The 16,098-nt window shown below is 47.0% G+C and overlaps 1 protein-coding gene across 3 annotated transcripts in view; it reads left to right on the forward strand.

Annotated features, from left to right (window-relative positions):
• LOC138749183 (guanine nucleotide-binding protein G(I)/G(S)/G(T) subunit beta-3-like) overlaps positions 1-16,098 on the forward strand; it is a 79,838-nt gene that overhangs the window by 21,838 nt on the left and 41,902 nt on the right. For all 3 annotated transcript variants that reach the window (XM_069910222.1, XM_069910225.1, XM_069910224.1), the window contains exons 5-6: positions 1,884-1,922; positions 10,876-10,982. In XM_069910222.1, coding sequence (XP_069766323.1) covers positions 1,884-1,922; positions 10,876-10,982 — 146 coding nt within the window. The remainder of the gene's footprint in view (positions 1-1,883; positions 1,923-10,875; positions 10,983-16,098) is intronic.

The following is a 16,098-nucleotide window of genomic DNA, read 5'->3' on the forward strand; positions in this document are numbered from 1 at the left end:
CCATTCGAGCTGTTATGGGAGGGAGGGGACCAGAATACTCCAAGGTCACACTTTTAAGATGACCCAAGAGCACATAAATCGTTAAGCACATACAAATGAAGTTTACAAAATTCCGCCCCTTCAAAAGACAAATGTACATTACAATGTTCTTAAATACAAGTAGAGTGTGAATGAGACACGAAAAATATTGGAAGGGTATAGTTTAAGTTTCTATTCCCGAACAGTCTATGAAACTTTCTGAAGAGCCAGTGTCGATTAAGCATCTAGTTGAGTGTCCATTTACCTTGACAGTCACCATCGAGTTGCTGAGTTGATGTGGTCTGTCTTGGTCTAGAACCATTGATGCTAGCCCCCCAAAAGACTCCATAGTCCTCCTTGCTTGAGTAGCCTCTCCTTCCTGATGTGCCAGCAGGCAAGATGGTGTTGACCTCATGGTGTGACCAGATGGCTGTCCTTCCTTCTCCTCTGACTACGATGGCGCTAAATTCGAATCGCAGCAAGATGGCTGCTGAGACATTTTGCACCATTTTCCAACTGCCACCCTCCTTTGGCGAGTAGTGCAGCAGGTTGGGTCTGGTGAGTTCAGGGCTGAGCGTGATGACTTGGGGCTGGAGTTGGAGCCGGGAGTTGTGCTTTCCCAGGGGTTCCCTTCGCGTGGCAGTCCCTCGCCCAGTGTCCCCTCTTACCACAGCTGGAGCAGACTGAGTCCTTAGCCAAACATCGTGTGTGAGGATTCTGGCTTCTACCGCAGAAGAAGCACTCCCTAGTGTGGAAATGTTCACTAGCACAGAAGGTGGCTGCCATTGGAGCAGGGGTAGCAGGGACTACTGGTCCTGGGAAGGGTTCGCTGGGAAGAGCATTGTCATTGGTTTTGAGGTTGTTGGTCTCTAGCTGGGCCTATTCAAGGGACTTGACCAGTTCAACATAGCTGGCCAAGTCTTTCTTACTCAATTTGAGCAGTCACTGCCTCACATATCTTGAGTGGACCCCCGTGACTAGGGTGTCCCAAATCTGCTCTTCCACACGAACATAATCGGTAGCTGTTTCATTCCAGCACTTCTTGGCAAGAGTCCATGGGTCAAGCAGCTAGTTGTCGATGGTGTCTCCAGGCCGTTGCTGACAGAGAGCGAGTCAATGCCACACTAGGACCTCATTTTGCGACTTCAGGCACCGAGCCTTCAAAGCCTCAATGGTAGCATTATTGGTTGCAGATTCCTGAATGACTGCATACCCCTTAGTCCCCATCCTGGAAACGAGAGCCAACCTCTTGAGTTCATCTGTGTCGAACACATCCCTGGTCATATTCAGGTAGGCCTGGAAACATTCCAACCTGTAAACAAACACCTCAGCAACATCTGGGGACAAAGGGTCGATCAGGAGTACACTTGGCTTGAGCAGCACCTCCATATAACCATATATAACCATATAACCACTTACAGCATAGAACAGGCTAGTTCTGCCCGACTGGTCCGTGCAGTAACAAATCCTCACCCTCCTAGTCCCACTGACCACCACCCGGTCTATACCCCTCCAGTCCTCTCCTCTCCATGTAACTATCCAGTCTATCTCACGGTTGTAAGCTAATAAAATTGTGGCTCAAATAAAAGCTCTCACAACTGGAGGGAGAACACATGCTTTTATTAGCTTATAACAAAGGGTAGGGTCTTGCAAGGGTCTTTATTAGGGCTCTGGGTTTAGGCGGGAAACCTGGGTTATATATGGGTAGATGGGGGCGGAGCCAGGGGGAGGAGCCAGCTATCAACACAACCCATCACCAGTTCACAGCAGTGGCCGGGAAGTTTCCCGATTGAGGCAGGGCATGGGCGGGAAAGGCACAACAATATCCCGTCAGTGATCTTCACACTCCTCTGGTTCCTCCACAGGAGGCGCGGAAAGCGGTGAATGACAGCAACGTGGCGCAGGTAGGGAGAGAGGGAGGGGAGTAAAGGGAGGGAAGATGACAAAGAGAGGATGGTGGATGGGGAGCAGGGGAGAGAGGGATGGGGAAGGGGAGAGAAAAGGGTAGGGAGGGGCAATTAAAGAAAGGAATTGATATGTGGAAAGGGAGGGGAAAGGATGTGGAAGGGGAGAGAGTGTTGAAGGGGAAAGGATAGAGAGATGAGATGAGCAGAATGGAGGAGGTGAGGGAGGGGAAGAGGAGAGAAGGAGGGAAGAGAGGATAGAGGAATGGGAAAGAGAGAGAAAAGTGTTCAAGGGGATAGAGGGATAGGGTGAGGGAGGAAAGATAGGAGAGGTGGATGGGAAGAGGAGATGGATGGGAAGGAGAGGGAGGGGAATGGGGAGAGGAGAAAGGAGAGAGTGAGGAAATATTTGAGTGGGATGGGGAATTGAAGAGAGGATGGGGAAGGGGGTGTCGAGGATATAGGGATGAGAAGAGAAGGGGCAGGAAGGGGAGAGGATAGTGGAGCAGGAATGGGAGGGAGGGTGGAGAGAGGAATAAAGAAAAAATAGAGGGAAGGAGAGGGATGTTGAGAGAAGGGAGAGGGGTATGTGAAAGAGAGAGAGAGAAAGGTTGAATTGGACAAGGGAAGGAAGAAGCGGAGTGAGGGAAGGGGAAAGAGGGTTCAAGAGGAGATTGGGAAGGGGAAAGGAGATGCTCCTTCGAGGACATGGATTGACATGTAGGTTTACAGGAGGAACAGGACTGGTATCTTAATATCTCAGGGTTCCGTTGCACCAGACATGATAGAGGGGAAGGAATGGCATTGCAAGTCAGTGAAAATATCTCAGCTGTGTGGTGAGGACAGCTTGGAGGATTTGTCTACAGAGGCCATATGAATGGAATTGAGGAATGGGAAAGGTGTGACCACACTGATAGGGTCGTATTATAGACCACCCAATAGTCAGAGAGAATTGGAGGAGCCAATCGGTGGAGAGACAGGAGATTGATGTAAGAAGCAGAACATTGTGATAGTAGGAGATTTTAACTTTCCAAATATTGACTGGTGCTCCCATACTGTAAAAAGGCCTGGATTATTTGGAATTTGTCAGATGTGTTCAGGAAAGTTTTCTCAATCAATGCATAGAGGTGCCAATGAGAGAAAATACAGGACTTGATCTCCTGTTAGGGAACAAGACAGATCAGATGACAGATGTATGAGTAGGTGACATCTTGGGTCCAGTGACCATAATGTCATGAGCTTCAAGTTATTTATGTAAAAGGATAGGTCTGGTCCTCATGTTGGGATTCTAAATTGGAGGAAGGCAAATTTGTGGAAATGAGCAAGGATCTAGGGAGAGTGGATTGGGATATGTTGTTTTCTGGCAAGAGTGTGTCCCCTTGAGGATGAGAGTGGGCGTCTATATGTGGATCCAAAGCAGATGGGGGAGATTCTGAACAGCTTTTATTCTTCAGTATTTACTAAAGGAGAAGGATATCGATCTGTGTAAAGTAAGGGAAATGGAAACCATAATAATTAAAGCAGAGTAAATACTGGGGCTTTTAAAGAAAATAAAGGTGGATAAGTGTCCAGGCTCTGAGAAGATATTCCCTAGAACCCTGAGGGAGGTTAGTGTAGAAATAGTAACAGGAATGGAGCCGGAGGATTGAGGGGTGCCTCTTGTCGTTTCATTGTTTAAAAAAAGGTGATAGGAGTAAATCTAGTAATTATGGTCCATAGGTTTGACGTCAGTGGTGAGTAAGTTCATGCAAAGTATTCTTAGAGATGGTATATAGAAATATTTGTATCAGCAGGGTTTGAGTAGGACCAGTCAACATGGATTGTGAGGGGAAGATCATGTTTGATAAACCTGATCAAATTTTTTGAGCCGTTAACTAGGAGAGTTGATGAGGGTAACAGTTCGGCGGGCAGCAACCTCCTTTGAAGAAGACCGCAGAGCCCACCTCACTGACAAAAGGCAAAGGAGGAAAAACCCAACACCCAACCCCAACCAACCAATTTTCCCCTGCAACCGCTGCAACCGTGTCTGCCTGTCCCGCATCGGACTTGTCAGCCACAAACATGCCTGCAGCTGACGTGGACATTTACCCCCTCCATAAATCTTCGTCCGCGAAGCCAAGCCAAAGAAGAAGAAAGAAGAAGTAAGGCCTTTCATTAGATTCCTCAGGGAAGATTAGTTAGGAAGGATAATTCATTATGTATTAACATTGAAGTAATAAAATGGATTCAACAATGGTTGAATGAGAAATGACAGAGAGTAGTGCTAGATAAAGGTTTGCCAGATTTGAAGACGACGACTACAGGAGTGCCTCAGAGGGGTTCAGTACTACGTCATATTGGATGCCGGTGACAAATGGTGTAATCTAAGGGTTCAGTGCTGGGCCAGTTTGGAACCTGGTGTCTAGTCATATGCCTCAGGGATCAGTACTGGCACAGATTCAAAGCCGATTTCTAGAGGTGTAACTCAGGGATAAATACTGGGCAAGATTAAAAGCCAGTGATTAGTTGTGTGCCTCAGGTTTCAGTATTGGTTTAGAGTGGAAGCTGGTGACCAGTGGTGTGCCTCAGGGTTCAGTATTGAACAGTCTGGAAGTCGGTGACTAGCGGTGTGCCTCAGGGTTAAATACTGGGCCAGATTAGAAGCCAGTGACCAGTGGTGTGCATTAGCAGTCAGTATTGGGACAGTTTGGAAGTCGTTGAGTAATGGTGTACCATAGGGTTCAGTATTGGACAGATTGGAATCCAGTGTCTCCTGGTGTGTCTCAGGGACCAGTACCAGGTCAGACTGGAAGCCAGTGACCTGTGGTGTTTCTCAGGATTCAGTATTGGGCCAGATTAGAAGCCGGTGTCTATTGGTGTGCCTCGGGGTTCAGTACTAAGTAAAATTGGATGCCTGTGACAAGTGATATGCCTCAGGGTCCAGTCCTGCGTCAGATAGGAAACCACTGTCTAGTTATGTGCCTTAGGATTCAGTATTGTGCCAGATTGGAAGACAGTGTCTAGTGGGGTTCATCATGGTTATGTAATGGGTAAGATTGGAAGCTGATGTATAGCGGTGTGCCGGAGGCTTCAGTACTGTGTCACATTGGAAGCCAGATCTATTGGTGTGCCTCAGGGTTCAGTACCAACCAGTGCCACCTGTCCCTGTCCTACCACATAACCCAGATAAATTCCAGTGGCATGTCCAAACTCACTCTTGTCTAAATTCACTGTGAGGTGAGCTTCCACCAGTCTCTGAAATAACTGCTCTAATTCAAGCATGTGTTCTTCCCATGTATCCGTACTAATGACTAAATCATTGATATAGGCTCCTGTGTGCTCTAAACCCTGAATTATTGCATTAATCATTCTCTGAAATGTGCCAGGTGCATTTTTCATCTTGAAAGGCATAATATTATACTCACACAATCCTGAAGGTGTAACAAATGCAGAAATCTCCCTGCCTTTCTCTGTCAAAGGAACACATCAGTATCCTTTTAAGAGACCAATCTTTGTAAGAAACTTAGCCTTCCCCACCTTATCTATTCAATCATCTATTCTGGGAATAGGGAACACATCAATCTTTGTCAGCATGTTTACCTTTTGATAATCTGTACAAAATCTAATTGAGCCATCTGGCTTAGGCACCAGAACACAGGATGAACTCCAAATTGAACTTGATTTTCGGATGATGTCATTTTTGAGCATATAATCCACCTCTTGATCCAACAATCTGCTCTTTTCCTGATTAACTCAGTAAGGATGCTACTTAATGGGCTTAACATCACCAACCTCCACATCATGACAAGCCACAGTCATTCTTCTTGGAACATCTGGGAATATATCCTTAAATTTCATAAGTAATGTCTTCATTTCTTCCCTTTCTGATTTAGTCAAATGCATTAACTTGGTGTCTACGTTTTGAAAAACTATAGAATTTTCTAGCCTGGGGCTTATCACTTTCTGTGCTCCATGTCCTTCCAGGAAACTTATCTCCTCCTTACTTTCCTCTACAACTAGCACCTTGGTTGGAATCCTAGTCTCCTCCTCAGTCATTTTCTCAAAGTAAGGTTTAAGCATGTTCACGTGACAGACCTGTGTCTCTCTTTGACAATCAGGCATCTCAATGACATAGGTGACCTGGTTAATTTTTGATTTCACCTTATATGGTCCTGAAAACTGAGCTCTCAAAGGGTTTGACTGCATTGGAAACAAAACCAATACTTTGTCACCAGGTTTAATGTCCCTAATTTTTGCTTTTTGATCATACCAAATTTTCACTTTTCCATGAGCAGTTTTTAAATTTTTCCTTGCCATCTCACAAGCCTGATGTAATCTATTTTTAAATTTGAAAACATAATCCAACAGATTTGATTGTATATCATTATGTATCCACTGTTCCTTCAACTATAATAATGGACCCCTGACTTCATGACCAAACAACAACTCAAATGGACTAAAACCAAGAGACTCCTGAGTTTCCTCACTAACAGCAAACAATAACAAATAGATTCCTTCATCCCAATCCTTATTATTTTCCACGCAATAAGCCCTCATCATATTTTTCACAGTTAAATGGAACCTTTTCAGTCCCCTTGACTTTCAGGATGATAGGCAGATGATACAATTTGATGTATTCCCAATTCATACACCACCTGTTGAAATATTCCAGACATAAAATTACTCCCTTGGTCCGATTGAATTTCCCTTGGTAGGCCAAACAGTGTGAAAAATTTTAGCATAGCCTTTACAATCATCTTTAATGTTTCTCAGGGGAATTGCCTCTGGAAACCTTGAAGCTGTTCACATGAGTGTTAACAAATATTCATTTCCCGCTTTGGTTTTTGGCAATGGTCCAACACAATCCACTATCACTTTTGAGAAGGGTTCCCCGAAAGCAGGGATGGGTTGCAAAGATGACACTGGTGGTCCTTGATTAGGCTTGGCCACCAATTGACAAGTGTGACAGGTTCTACAAAAGTTCACAACATCCTTTCTTAATTTCAGCCAATAAAACTATTTCCTTTTCTTTTCTACCATCTTCTTCACTCCAAGATGATCTCCTAAAGGTGTACTATGAGCCAACTTTAATATTTCATTCCTGTAAGTTTTGGGAATTACAACTTGCCTTACTACTGCCAGTTTTCACTGGCAGGCATCACTTGTGGTCTCCACTTTCTCATCAATATTCCATCTTGAACAAAGTAACCTACTGGCATAGTTTCAATTTCCTGGTTAGACAGAATCTTATCTCTTATCCCTGCAAGATCAGGATCATGCTTTTGTCTGGCTATTAATTCTTCTCTTGACAACAGCAAAACTGGATCTTTAGGTTTGTCCTCAATGCTTGCCTCTACTACAGGATCATCACAGACTTTCTCTACTTCTACCTTTTTTCTAGACATGGCTCTAGTAATGGCACACACAGGGTAGATTTCCAAATCCTTTTCGGACTCATAAACCAATGGCTTACTTGTGAGTTTCACCACAGGTATGACTTTACCCTCTGCTCAATCATTCCCTAACAAAAGAGAAACTCCATCCACGGCAGACTTGATCTTATCCCTATCGTAACCAGGCCATTAACTAAGTCTGATTTCATCACTACTCTATGCAAAGGTATAGGCTCTGCTTCATCACCAATGCCTTTAATTAAATTCACATCTCCAGTATCTGTCTCCTCATCAAAATTCAAAATGTTGCTTAATACAAACGATTGGGCTGCTCCAGTATCCCGCAGGATTTTAACTGGAACCTTATTGGATCCTTCTTTAACCAAAATGAAACCTTCAGTCGTGAATGGTTTAAAAATATCTCTAACTTTCTCGCTCTGAACACAGGCAGTTGGTACCACCCCTTTCTCATTCTTCCTTTTCAGTACAGGACAATTTGCAATTGTGTGCCCTGCCTTCTTACAATAGTGGCAAATAACACTCAAAATTTTTTCCTTCATCCACTTTTATTCTCTTCCCTCAATCTCACTTCTAGATTTTCTTTCTACTCTACTTGGATTATCAGCAGTATTCCTTTGAAAGGTTTTCCCTGGTGTCCACTTGGGCTTGTGGGTTAAAGAATATTCCTCTGCGAATTTAGCCAATTCTTGTCAAGTTTTTATATTTTTCTCTGCCAAGTACACTTGAATATCGTCAGGAACACAATTTTTAATCTCCTCAATCAGAATGATATCCCTCAATAAATCAGTTATTTTCTATTTTCATTGCGGCACACCACCGATCAAAACACAACCTTCCTATAAGCAAACTCCAGGTAAGATGGGGTTGCTGCCCTTTTTAAACTCCTGAACTTTTGTCTATAAGCCTCTGGGACTAGTTCATAAAATCAGAGTATACCTGCTTTACAAATTCATAATCAGTTGCTTGTTGAACCGTGAGACACGAATACACCTGTTGGGCTTTCCCTTTAAGAACACTTTGTGGCAAGAGTGAGCACTGGTCTGGTGGCCATTTTAAATTTACAGCTACTTTCTCAAAATGCTGAAAATACTGGTCTATTTCAGGTTCCTCAAATGGAGTAACTAACCTCACTTCTCGACTGACCAGAAACCTCTCCTCCTGACCAGCACGTGGGGTTTGGGCTTCCCCCTCTCCTTGGGTTAGAATCGGCCTCAATTTAGCTAGTTCTAGCTCATGTTTCCATTCTTTCTCTCTCTCCTCCCTTGCAGCTGCCCTTTCCTCCATTTCTGCCTGCCTTACTGCTTCCCGTTCGGCTTTTCTTTTTGCCTCTCTTTTTTCCTCTAACTCTAGTTTTCTCAAAGCCAACTTTACTTCCTCTGAAGAATTCTTCTTTGGAAACTGTTCTAATGCAGCTTCTTCAAATACCCCCTTTCCTTCATAGTGCTTAACAATCTTTCAGGGAATTTCCTTTTTTTTATTCCAGTTCTTACTGTAAGTTTTAACTTGCCAACTATAACCATCAGTTTTGATTTTTTAGCCATTTTAAAATTAACCACTGAAGGGTTAGCTATGAACTGGTTGGCGAGTTTCTGGCAATGGTCCAACACAATCCACTATCACTTTTGAGAAAGGCTCCCCGAAAGCAGGGATGGTGTAACAAGATTCATAGTTGCAGTTTTTTCTGCTGGTGATTTATACACTCACCGTTTATTTTTAATTTCAAGCTGGAGATTGAGTCAAACTCAGACAACTGATAACTAAGCACAAGTCAATCGCCCCTATAGCTTCCAAGTTGGTTTGATCCTGGACAATCCCCCAAATTATGTTACAAGATCAAACCAGCAACCACAAAGAAAGCATATCACACAGGGGTAAAGATGAACAATTACTTTATTAACAAAAATTCACCTTCAAACTTCAATTCAAAATCCCCCCTTTTATAACATTGCCCACTGGTCACTATGCAAATTTCTATAACAGTGTAAAACTAATAAATTCCCCAGCCTAAATATAACATATGTAATTAAAGTCTAAGTTATATTTCCAACCAGCCCACAGAAAAACTTAGACACAAAACACACAAGGCTCACAAAACTTCGATCTCAACCAAAGCAAAGATCATAAACAAAATTCAGTTTGTTTGGTAAACTGAAGCCAAAAGATTTTTGAGAGTGTGTGTGAGAGTGAGAGAGAGAGAGAGAGAGAGACAGAGAGAGACAGAGGGAGAGAGAGCACAAAATTCAAAGATGTCATCTGTTGCTTGAAGAGATAGGAACAACTGGATTGATCCAGATCCTTCTGGCTCTCTTTGGATGTTCATCCTTTTTGAAATCCCAACATTCTAAACTGTTCTCCAGACCATGACTCATGCTCTGGGCCTCCTTCCACTCCACAGCAGCCCCAGTGATGGTTTATCGCCCAAGTCCAGAAATTTCTAGATCATTGTTTTTCTGCACATGCACAGTCCTTCTCCCATTCTCTCAGCAGTCTACCTTCACCTTGGCTCTTAAAGGCAAACTGTCACTTTTTAACATAAAACCACACCACACATAGGCCAACACACAACACCGAACTCTGGAACAGAAGACAAAGTGGATGTGAATAGGCTTTTTCCATTTAGATTGTGGGAGATAAATATGAGAGGATATAGTTTTAAGATGAAGGGAAAGGTTTAGGAGAGGTTCACTCAGAGAGTTGTAGGAGTTTCAGATGTGGTAAATTCAGGTTTGATCATGTGTTTTAAGAATAAATTGGATAGATACATGGATGGGAGAAGCCTGGAGAGTTATGGAATTGAAGAAGTTCAATGGGACTAGCAGAAAGAAGGGCTGAATACCATGTTTTCTGTGCTGCAGTGTTCTATGTTTGTAAGGGAGGGGATCGTGAGAGAGAGAGGGGGAAGGGGAGCGAGGAAGGCAGGGGAGAGATGGAGGTAGGGGAGAGAGGGTTGCGGGAAGAGGATAGGGTGGGAGGAAAGAGAGAGAGCAATGGAGGGGAGAGAAGGAGGGGGAATTGGAGAAGGAAGGGTATGAAGAGGAGAAGGGAAAGTGGAGGGAGGGAGGCCAAAGAGAGGGGGAGGGGAATGGGAGAAATAGAGGTGAGAGAGGGAGGAGAGGGGAGAGTGAGGGTGAAAGGGAGAGATGGTGTGGAGAGAGAGTGGAGTGAAGGAGAAAATTGGAGGGGAGAAATAAGGGGTGAAGGGGAGAGAGGGATGGAATGGGAGTAGAGAGGGAACACGAGAGGGAGAGGAGTAAGGGAAACATGGGAGGAGAATGGTAGAGGGGAAGGGAAAAAGAAAGGGGAATGAGGGGAAAGGGGAGGGATTGGAGGGAGGAGAGAGAGACAAAAGTGGAGAGGTAGAGGAAGAAGGGGTGGGGATGGCGAGTGAGGGAGCTGGAATGAGAGAGAGAGGGAGAATGAGAGAAGGGGAGGAAGAGGGAAGTAGATTGTGGGTGGGAGGTGTAGAGGGGACGGATCGTGAGAGGGGAGAGCTGAGGTAAGGGTGAGAAGAGGGGTCTGTGGTCATAGGGCGTAGTGTCTCATCTTTACCTTACTCACAGGTGGCATGTGGACTGGAGCCGGTGAGCCGGATTCAGATGCGTACGCGACGGACTCTGCGAGGTCATCTGGCCAAAATCTACGCGATGCACTGGGGAACAGACTCCAGGTGGGGATGGCACTGACGTCTGTCTGTGTCTGTCTATGTGTCCCTTGATGTGCGTCTGCCTGTGTGTTTGTCTGTCTGGTTTCTGGCTTTCTGTATAGCTGGGCGTCTGTCTGTGAATCTATCTCTGAGTCTGTTTATAAGTCTGTCTTGCCATCTGTCTTGGTGTCTGTCTTTGTTGGTCTGTGTGCCTGTCCGTGAATCTGTCTATAAGTCTGTTTATAAGTCTGTCTTGCCGTCTGTCTGGGTGTCTGTCTTTGTTGGTCTGTGTGCCTGTCCGTGAATCTGTCTATAAGTCTGTTTATAAGTCTGTCTTGCCGTCTGTCTGGGTGTCTGTCTTTGTTGGTCTGTGTGTCTGTCTGTGAATCTGTCTACGAGTCTGTTTATAAGTCTGTCTTGCTGTCTGTCTGGATGTCTGTCTTTGTTGGTCTGTGTGCCTGTCCATGAATCTATGAGTCTGTTTATAAGTCAGTCTTGCCGTCTGTCTTGGTGTCTGTCTTTGTTGGTCTGTGTGCCTGTCTGTGAATCTGTCTATGAGTCTGTTTATAAGTCTGTCTTACCATCTGTCTTGGTGTCTGTCTTTGTTGGTCTGTGTGCCTGTCTGTGAATCTGTCTATGAGTCTGTTTATAAGTCAGTCTTGCCGTCTGTCTTGGTGTCTGTCTTTGTTGGTCTGTGTGCCTGTCTGTGAATCTGTCTATGAGTCTGTTTATAAGTCTGTCTTACCATCTGTCTTGGTGTCTGTCTTTGTTGGTCTGTGTGCCTGTCTGTGAATCTGTCTATGAGTCTGTTTATAAGTCTGTCTTGCCGTCTGTCTGTCTGTGTTTGTGCCTGTCTATCTGTATAGTGGTAATTCTGCCGTGCCTGCAGGAAAAAGAAATATCAGGGTTGTATGTGATGTCATGTATGTCCTCTGATTATTAATCTGAAATCTCCCCATCCTACACACAGAGGTGGGTGTGTGGGAGAGGCGTGTTTAGGGAGAAGTGGGTGTATAGGAGATTTGGGTGTAGGGGAGAGGTTGGTGTGTGGTAATGGTGGGTGTGGGGTGCGTTGTGTGTTGGCAGAGGTGTTGGGGAGAGGAGGATGTGGAGAGAGATGTGTTTGGGTGAGACGTGGGTGGGTGTGTGTGCTGGTGCATGTAGGTATGTGTTTGTGTGAGTGTGTATGAGTATGTATGTGAGTGTGTCTGGGTATGTGTGTATGTGGGTGTCTGTGTGTGGGTGTATGTGTGTAACTGAGGGTGTGTGGCTGTGTGTGTGGGTGTGAGTATATCTGAGTGTGTGGGTGTGTTTGTACATGGGTGTATGTGGTAGTTTGTGTGTGTATGTGGGTGTTTGTGTGTGTGTATGTGTGGATGTATGTGAGTGTGTGTATAGGTGTGTGTAGGTGTTTGGTTATGTGGGTGTGTGTGGGGATGTGCTTGAGTTTGGGGTGCGTTTTGTGTGTTTGGGTAGGTTTGTGTGTGTGGATTTGTGTGTGTGGATGTTTATGTATATGTGTGTGGGTCTGGAAGTGTAGATGTTTTGGTGTGTGTGGCTGTATGAGGGTGAATGTGTGGGTGTGTGTTTGTGGGTGTATGTGTGGGTTTGTGTGTGTTTGTATGTGTATAGGTGTGTGTGTATTTTGTGGAGTGTGTGGGTGTGTATGGGGATGTGTTTGTGTTTCGGTTGTTTTGTTGTGTGTGTGTGTTTTTGTGGGTGTATATGTAGGTGTATCAGAGTGTGTATATGTGTGCAAGTGTGATTGTGGGTGCGTGTGTGTGTTTGGGTGTGTGTGTTAGTGGGTGTGTCTTTCCATCTGTGTGTGTGTGTGTGTTTGGGTATGGGTGTGTGTGTTGGTGTTGGAGTGTCTGTGAATGTGTGTATAAGTGTGTGTGTGTGAATATTGATGTCTGTGTGGTTGTATGGTATGTGGGTGTTTGTGTGTGTGTTGGTGTGTATGTGTGAGTACTGTATGTGTGTGGGTATATGTGCATATGTGTGTCGGGTTGGGTATGTATGTGTGGGTCAGTGAGTGTGTGGTCATATGTGACAGTGTGCGTGTGTGTGTGTGAATATGGATGTGTACGTGAGTTCACCTTTCTCACCCTTCAGTCCAATCTAACACTCCACTATCGCTCTCCCCCACACCCACCTCTCCCAACACCCACCTCTCCCAACACCCACCTCTCCACAAACCAAATTCTCCCCACACTCAGCTCACACCCACACCCACCTCTCCACAAACCCAATTCTCCCCACACCCACCTCTTCCCCACACCCACTTCTCCCTACACCAACCTCTCCCCACACGAAGCTCTCCACTACACCCAGGTCTCCCCTACACCCACCTGTCCCCACACCAAACGCTAACCACATCAACTCTGCCCACAACCACCTCTCCCCTACCCCAACCTCTCACCACACTCACTTCTCCCCACACTCAATTCTCCCCTCACACATCTCTACCCCTACATCCACCTCTCCCCTACACCCACTTCTCCCTTAGACCCACCTCTCACCACACCCACCTGTTGGCCATACCCACCGTTCCCACACCCACCTCTCCCCTACACACACCTCTCCCCACACCCACCGCACACCCACACCCAACTCTCCCCTACACCCAATTCTCCCATACACCCACCTCTCCCTATATCCAACACCCCCCACACACATCTTTCCCCATACCCACCTCTCTCCTACACCAACCTTTCCCCACAACCAACTCTCCCCACACACACACCTCTCCCCTACACCCACCTCGCCCCACATCCACCTCTCCTCCAACCGCACCTCTCCCCACACCCACCTCACCCCTACACGCAGTTCTCCCCTACACACACCTCTCCCCACACCCAATTCTTCCCACACCCACCTCTCCCCACATACAACTCTCCCCACACCCACCACACCACACCCCTACAACCATATCTCACCTACATCAAACTCTCACCATACTCAACTCTCCCCACACGCACCTCTCCCAACAACCACCGTAACCCCACACCCAACTCTCCCCCACACCCACCACTAAACCAAACCAAATTCTCCCCTACACCCACCTCTCACCACATCCACGTTGGCCACAACGACCTCTCCACACACCCACCTCTCCCCAACACCCACCTCATCCCACACCCACCTCGCCCCACACAAAACTCTCCCCACACTTACCTCTCCCCTACACACACCTCTCCCCACATCCACCGCACACACACACCCAACTCTCCCCACACCCATCTCTCCCCATACCCACCTACACCAAACTCTCCCCACACCCAACTCTCCCACACGCACCTTTCCCCTACACCCACCTCTCCCCACACCCACTTCTCATCCAAACGCACATCTCCCCACACTCACCTCACCCCTACACCCAGTTCTCCCCTACCCACACCAAATCTGCCTACACACAACTCTCCCATACACCTACCTCTCCCCTAAACCCACCTCTCCCCACACCCACAATCCACACAACCACCTCTCTCCTACTCCTAACTCTCTCCACACCACTTCACTCCCAAATCCAACTCTCCCCACATCACCTCTTCCCAACACCTCCTCCCCTTCATACACCTCTCACCACACACACCTCTCCCATAAAAATAAACTTTCAACCAAAACCACGTCTCCCCAAAGCCATCTCCACCTCCCATCTCCCCGACACTCACCATTCCCCCAAACCAACCACTGCCTTACACACACCACTCCCCCACAATCACCCTTCCCCCAAACACACCTCTCCCCCACATTCACCCTTCCCCCCAAACCCACCACTGCCCAACACCCACCTTTCTCCCAAATCCACCTCTCCCCCACACCCAACTTTCCCCTAACACACCTCTCCCCCACATCCACCACACCCCTACACACACCTCTCCACACACCCAACTCTCCCCACACCCATTTCATCCCTATACCCATCATTCCCCACACCCACATCTCCCCTACACCAACCTTTCAACCAAACACACCTCTCTCCACATCCTCCTCTCCCAAACACCTCTGCCCACACACAACTCTCCCCACACCCACCACTACCCCACACCTACCTCTCCCCAAACACACCTCTCCCCACATACACATCTACCCTACACAAACCTCTCACCACACCCACCACTCCCCTACACCCACCTATCCCCAAAACCCACCTCTCCCCTACATCCACCTATCCCCAATTGCAACACTCCCCACACCTTCCTCTCCCTCACATACACAACTACTACCTCTCCCCACACCAACTTCTCACCAACACACAATTCGCCCCACACCAAACTCTCCCCCACATCACCTCTTTCCAACATCTATTTCCCTTCACTCAACTCTCACCATACCCACCTCCCCCGCAGCTCCATCTCTGCACTCAGCAACTTCTCCCCTAAACACACATCTTCCCCACACATACATCTCCCCTACTCCCAGCTCTCCCCTGCACACGCCACTCTCCACAACTCTCTCCCCCACATCCACCTCTACCCACACTCAACTCTCCTCAAACCCACCTCACCCATATACCCACCATTCCCAACACCCACACCTCCCCCACACCCACCATTCACCCAAACACACCTATCTGCACACCCTCCTCTCCCCAACACTTCTGCCCACACACAACTCTCCCCAGACCCACCACTACCACATACCAACCACTCCCCTACACCCACCTCTCCCCACACCCACCTCTCCCCACACCCATCCCTACACCCACCACTCCCCCAAACATACCTCTCCACACACCCACCTCTCCACAATACATATCCCTACACACAACTCTCCCCACATACACCACTATCCCACACTAACCTCTCCCCAACACCCACCTCTTCCCCACACCCACTTCTCCCTACACCAACATCTCCACACACACAACTCTCCTCTACAACCACGTCTCACCTACACCCACCTCTCCCCACACCCAACACTACCCACACCAAATCTGCCCACACCCACCTCTCCCCACACCCACCTCTCCCCACACCCACCTCCCCCACACTCACCTCTCCCCACACTCACCTCTCCCCACACTCACCTCTCCCCACACCCACCTCTCCCCACACCCACCTCTCCCCACACTCACCTCTCCCCACACCCACCTCTCCCCACACTCACCTCTCCCCACACCCATCCCTACACCCAC

Source organism: Narcine bancroftii, chromosome 14, assembly GCF_036971445.1.
Source record: "Narcine bancroftii isolate sNarBan1 chromosome 14, sNarBan1.hap1, whole genome shotgun sequence".
In the NCBI taxonomy this organism is placed as follows: Eukaryota; Metazoa; Chordata; class Chondrichthyes; order Torpediniformes; family Narcinidae; genus Narcine; species Narcine bancroftii.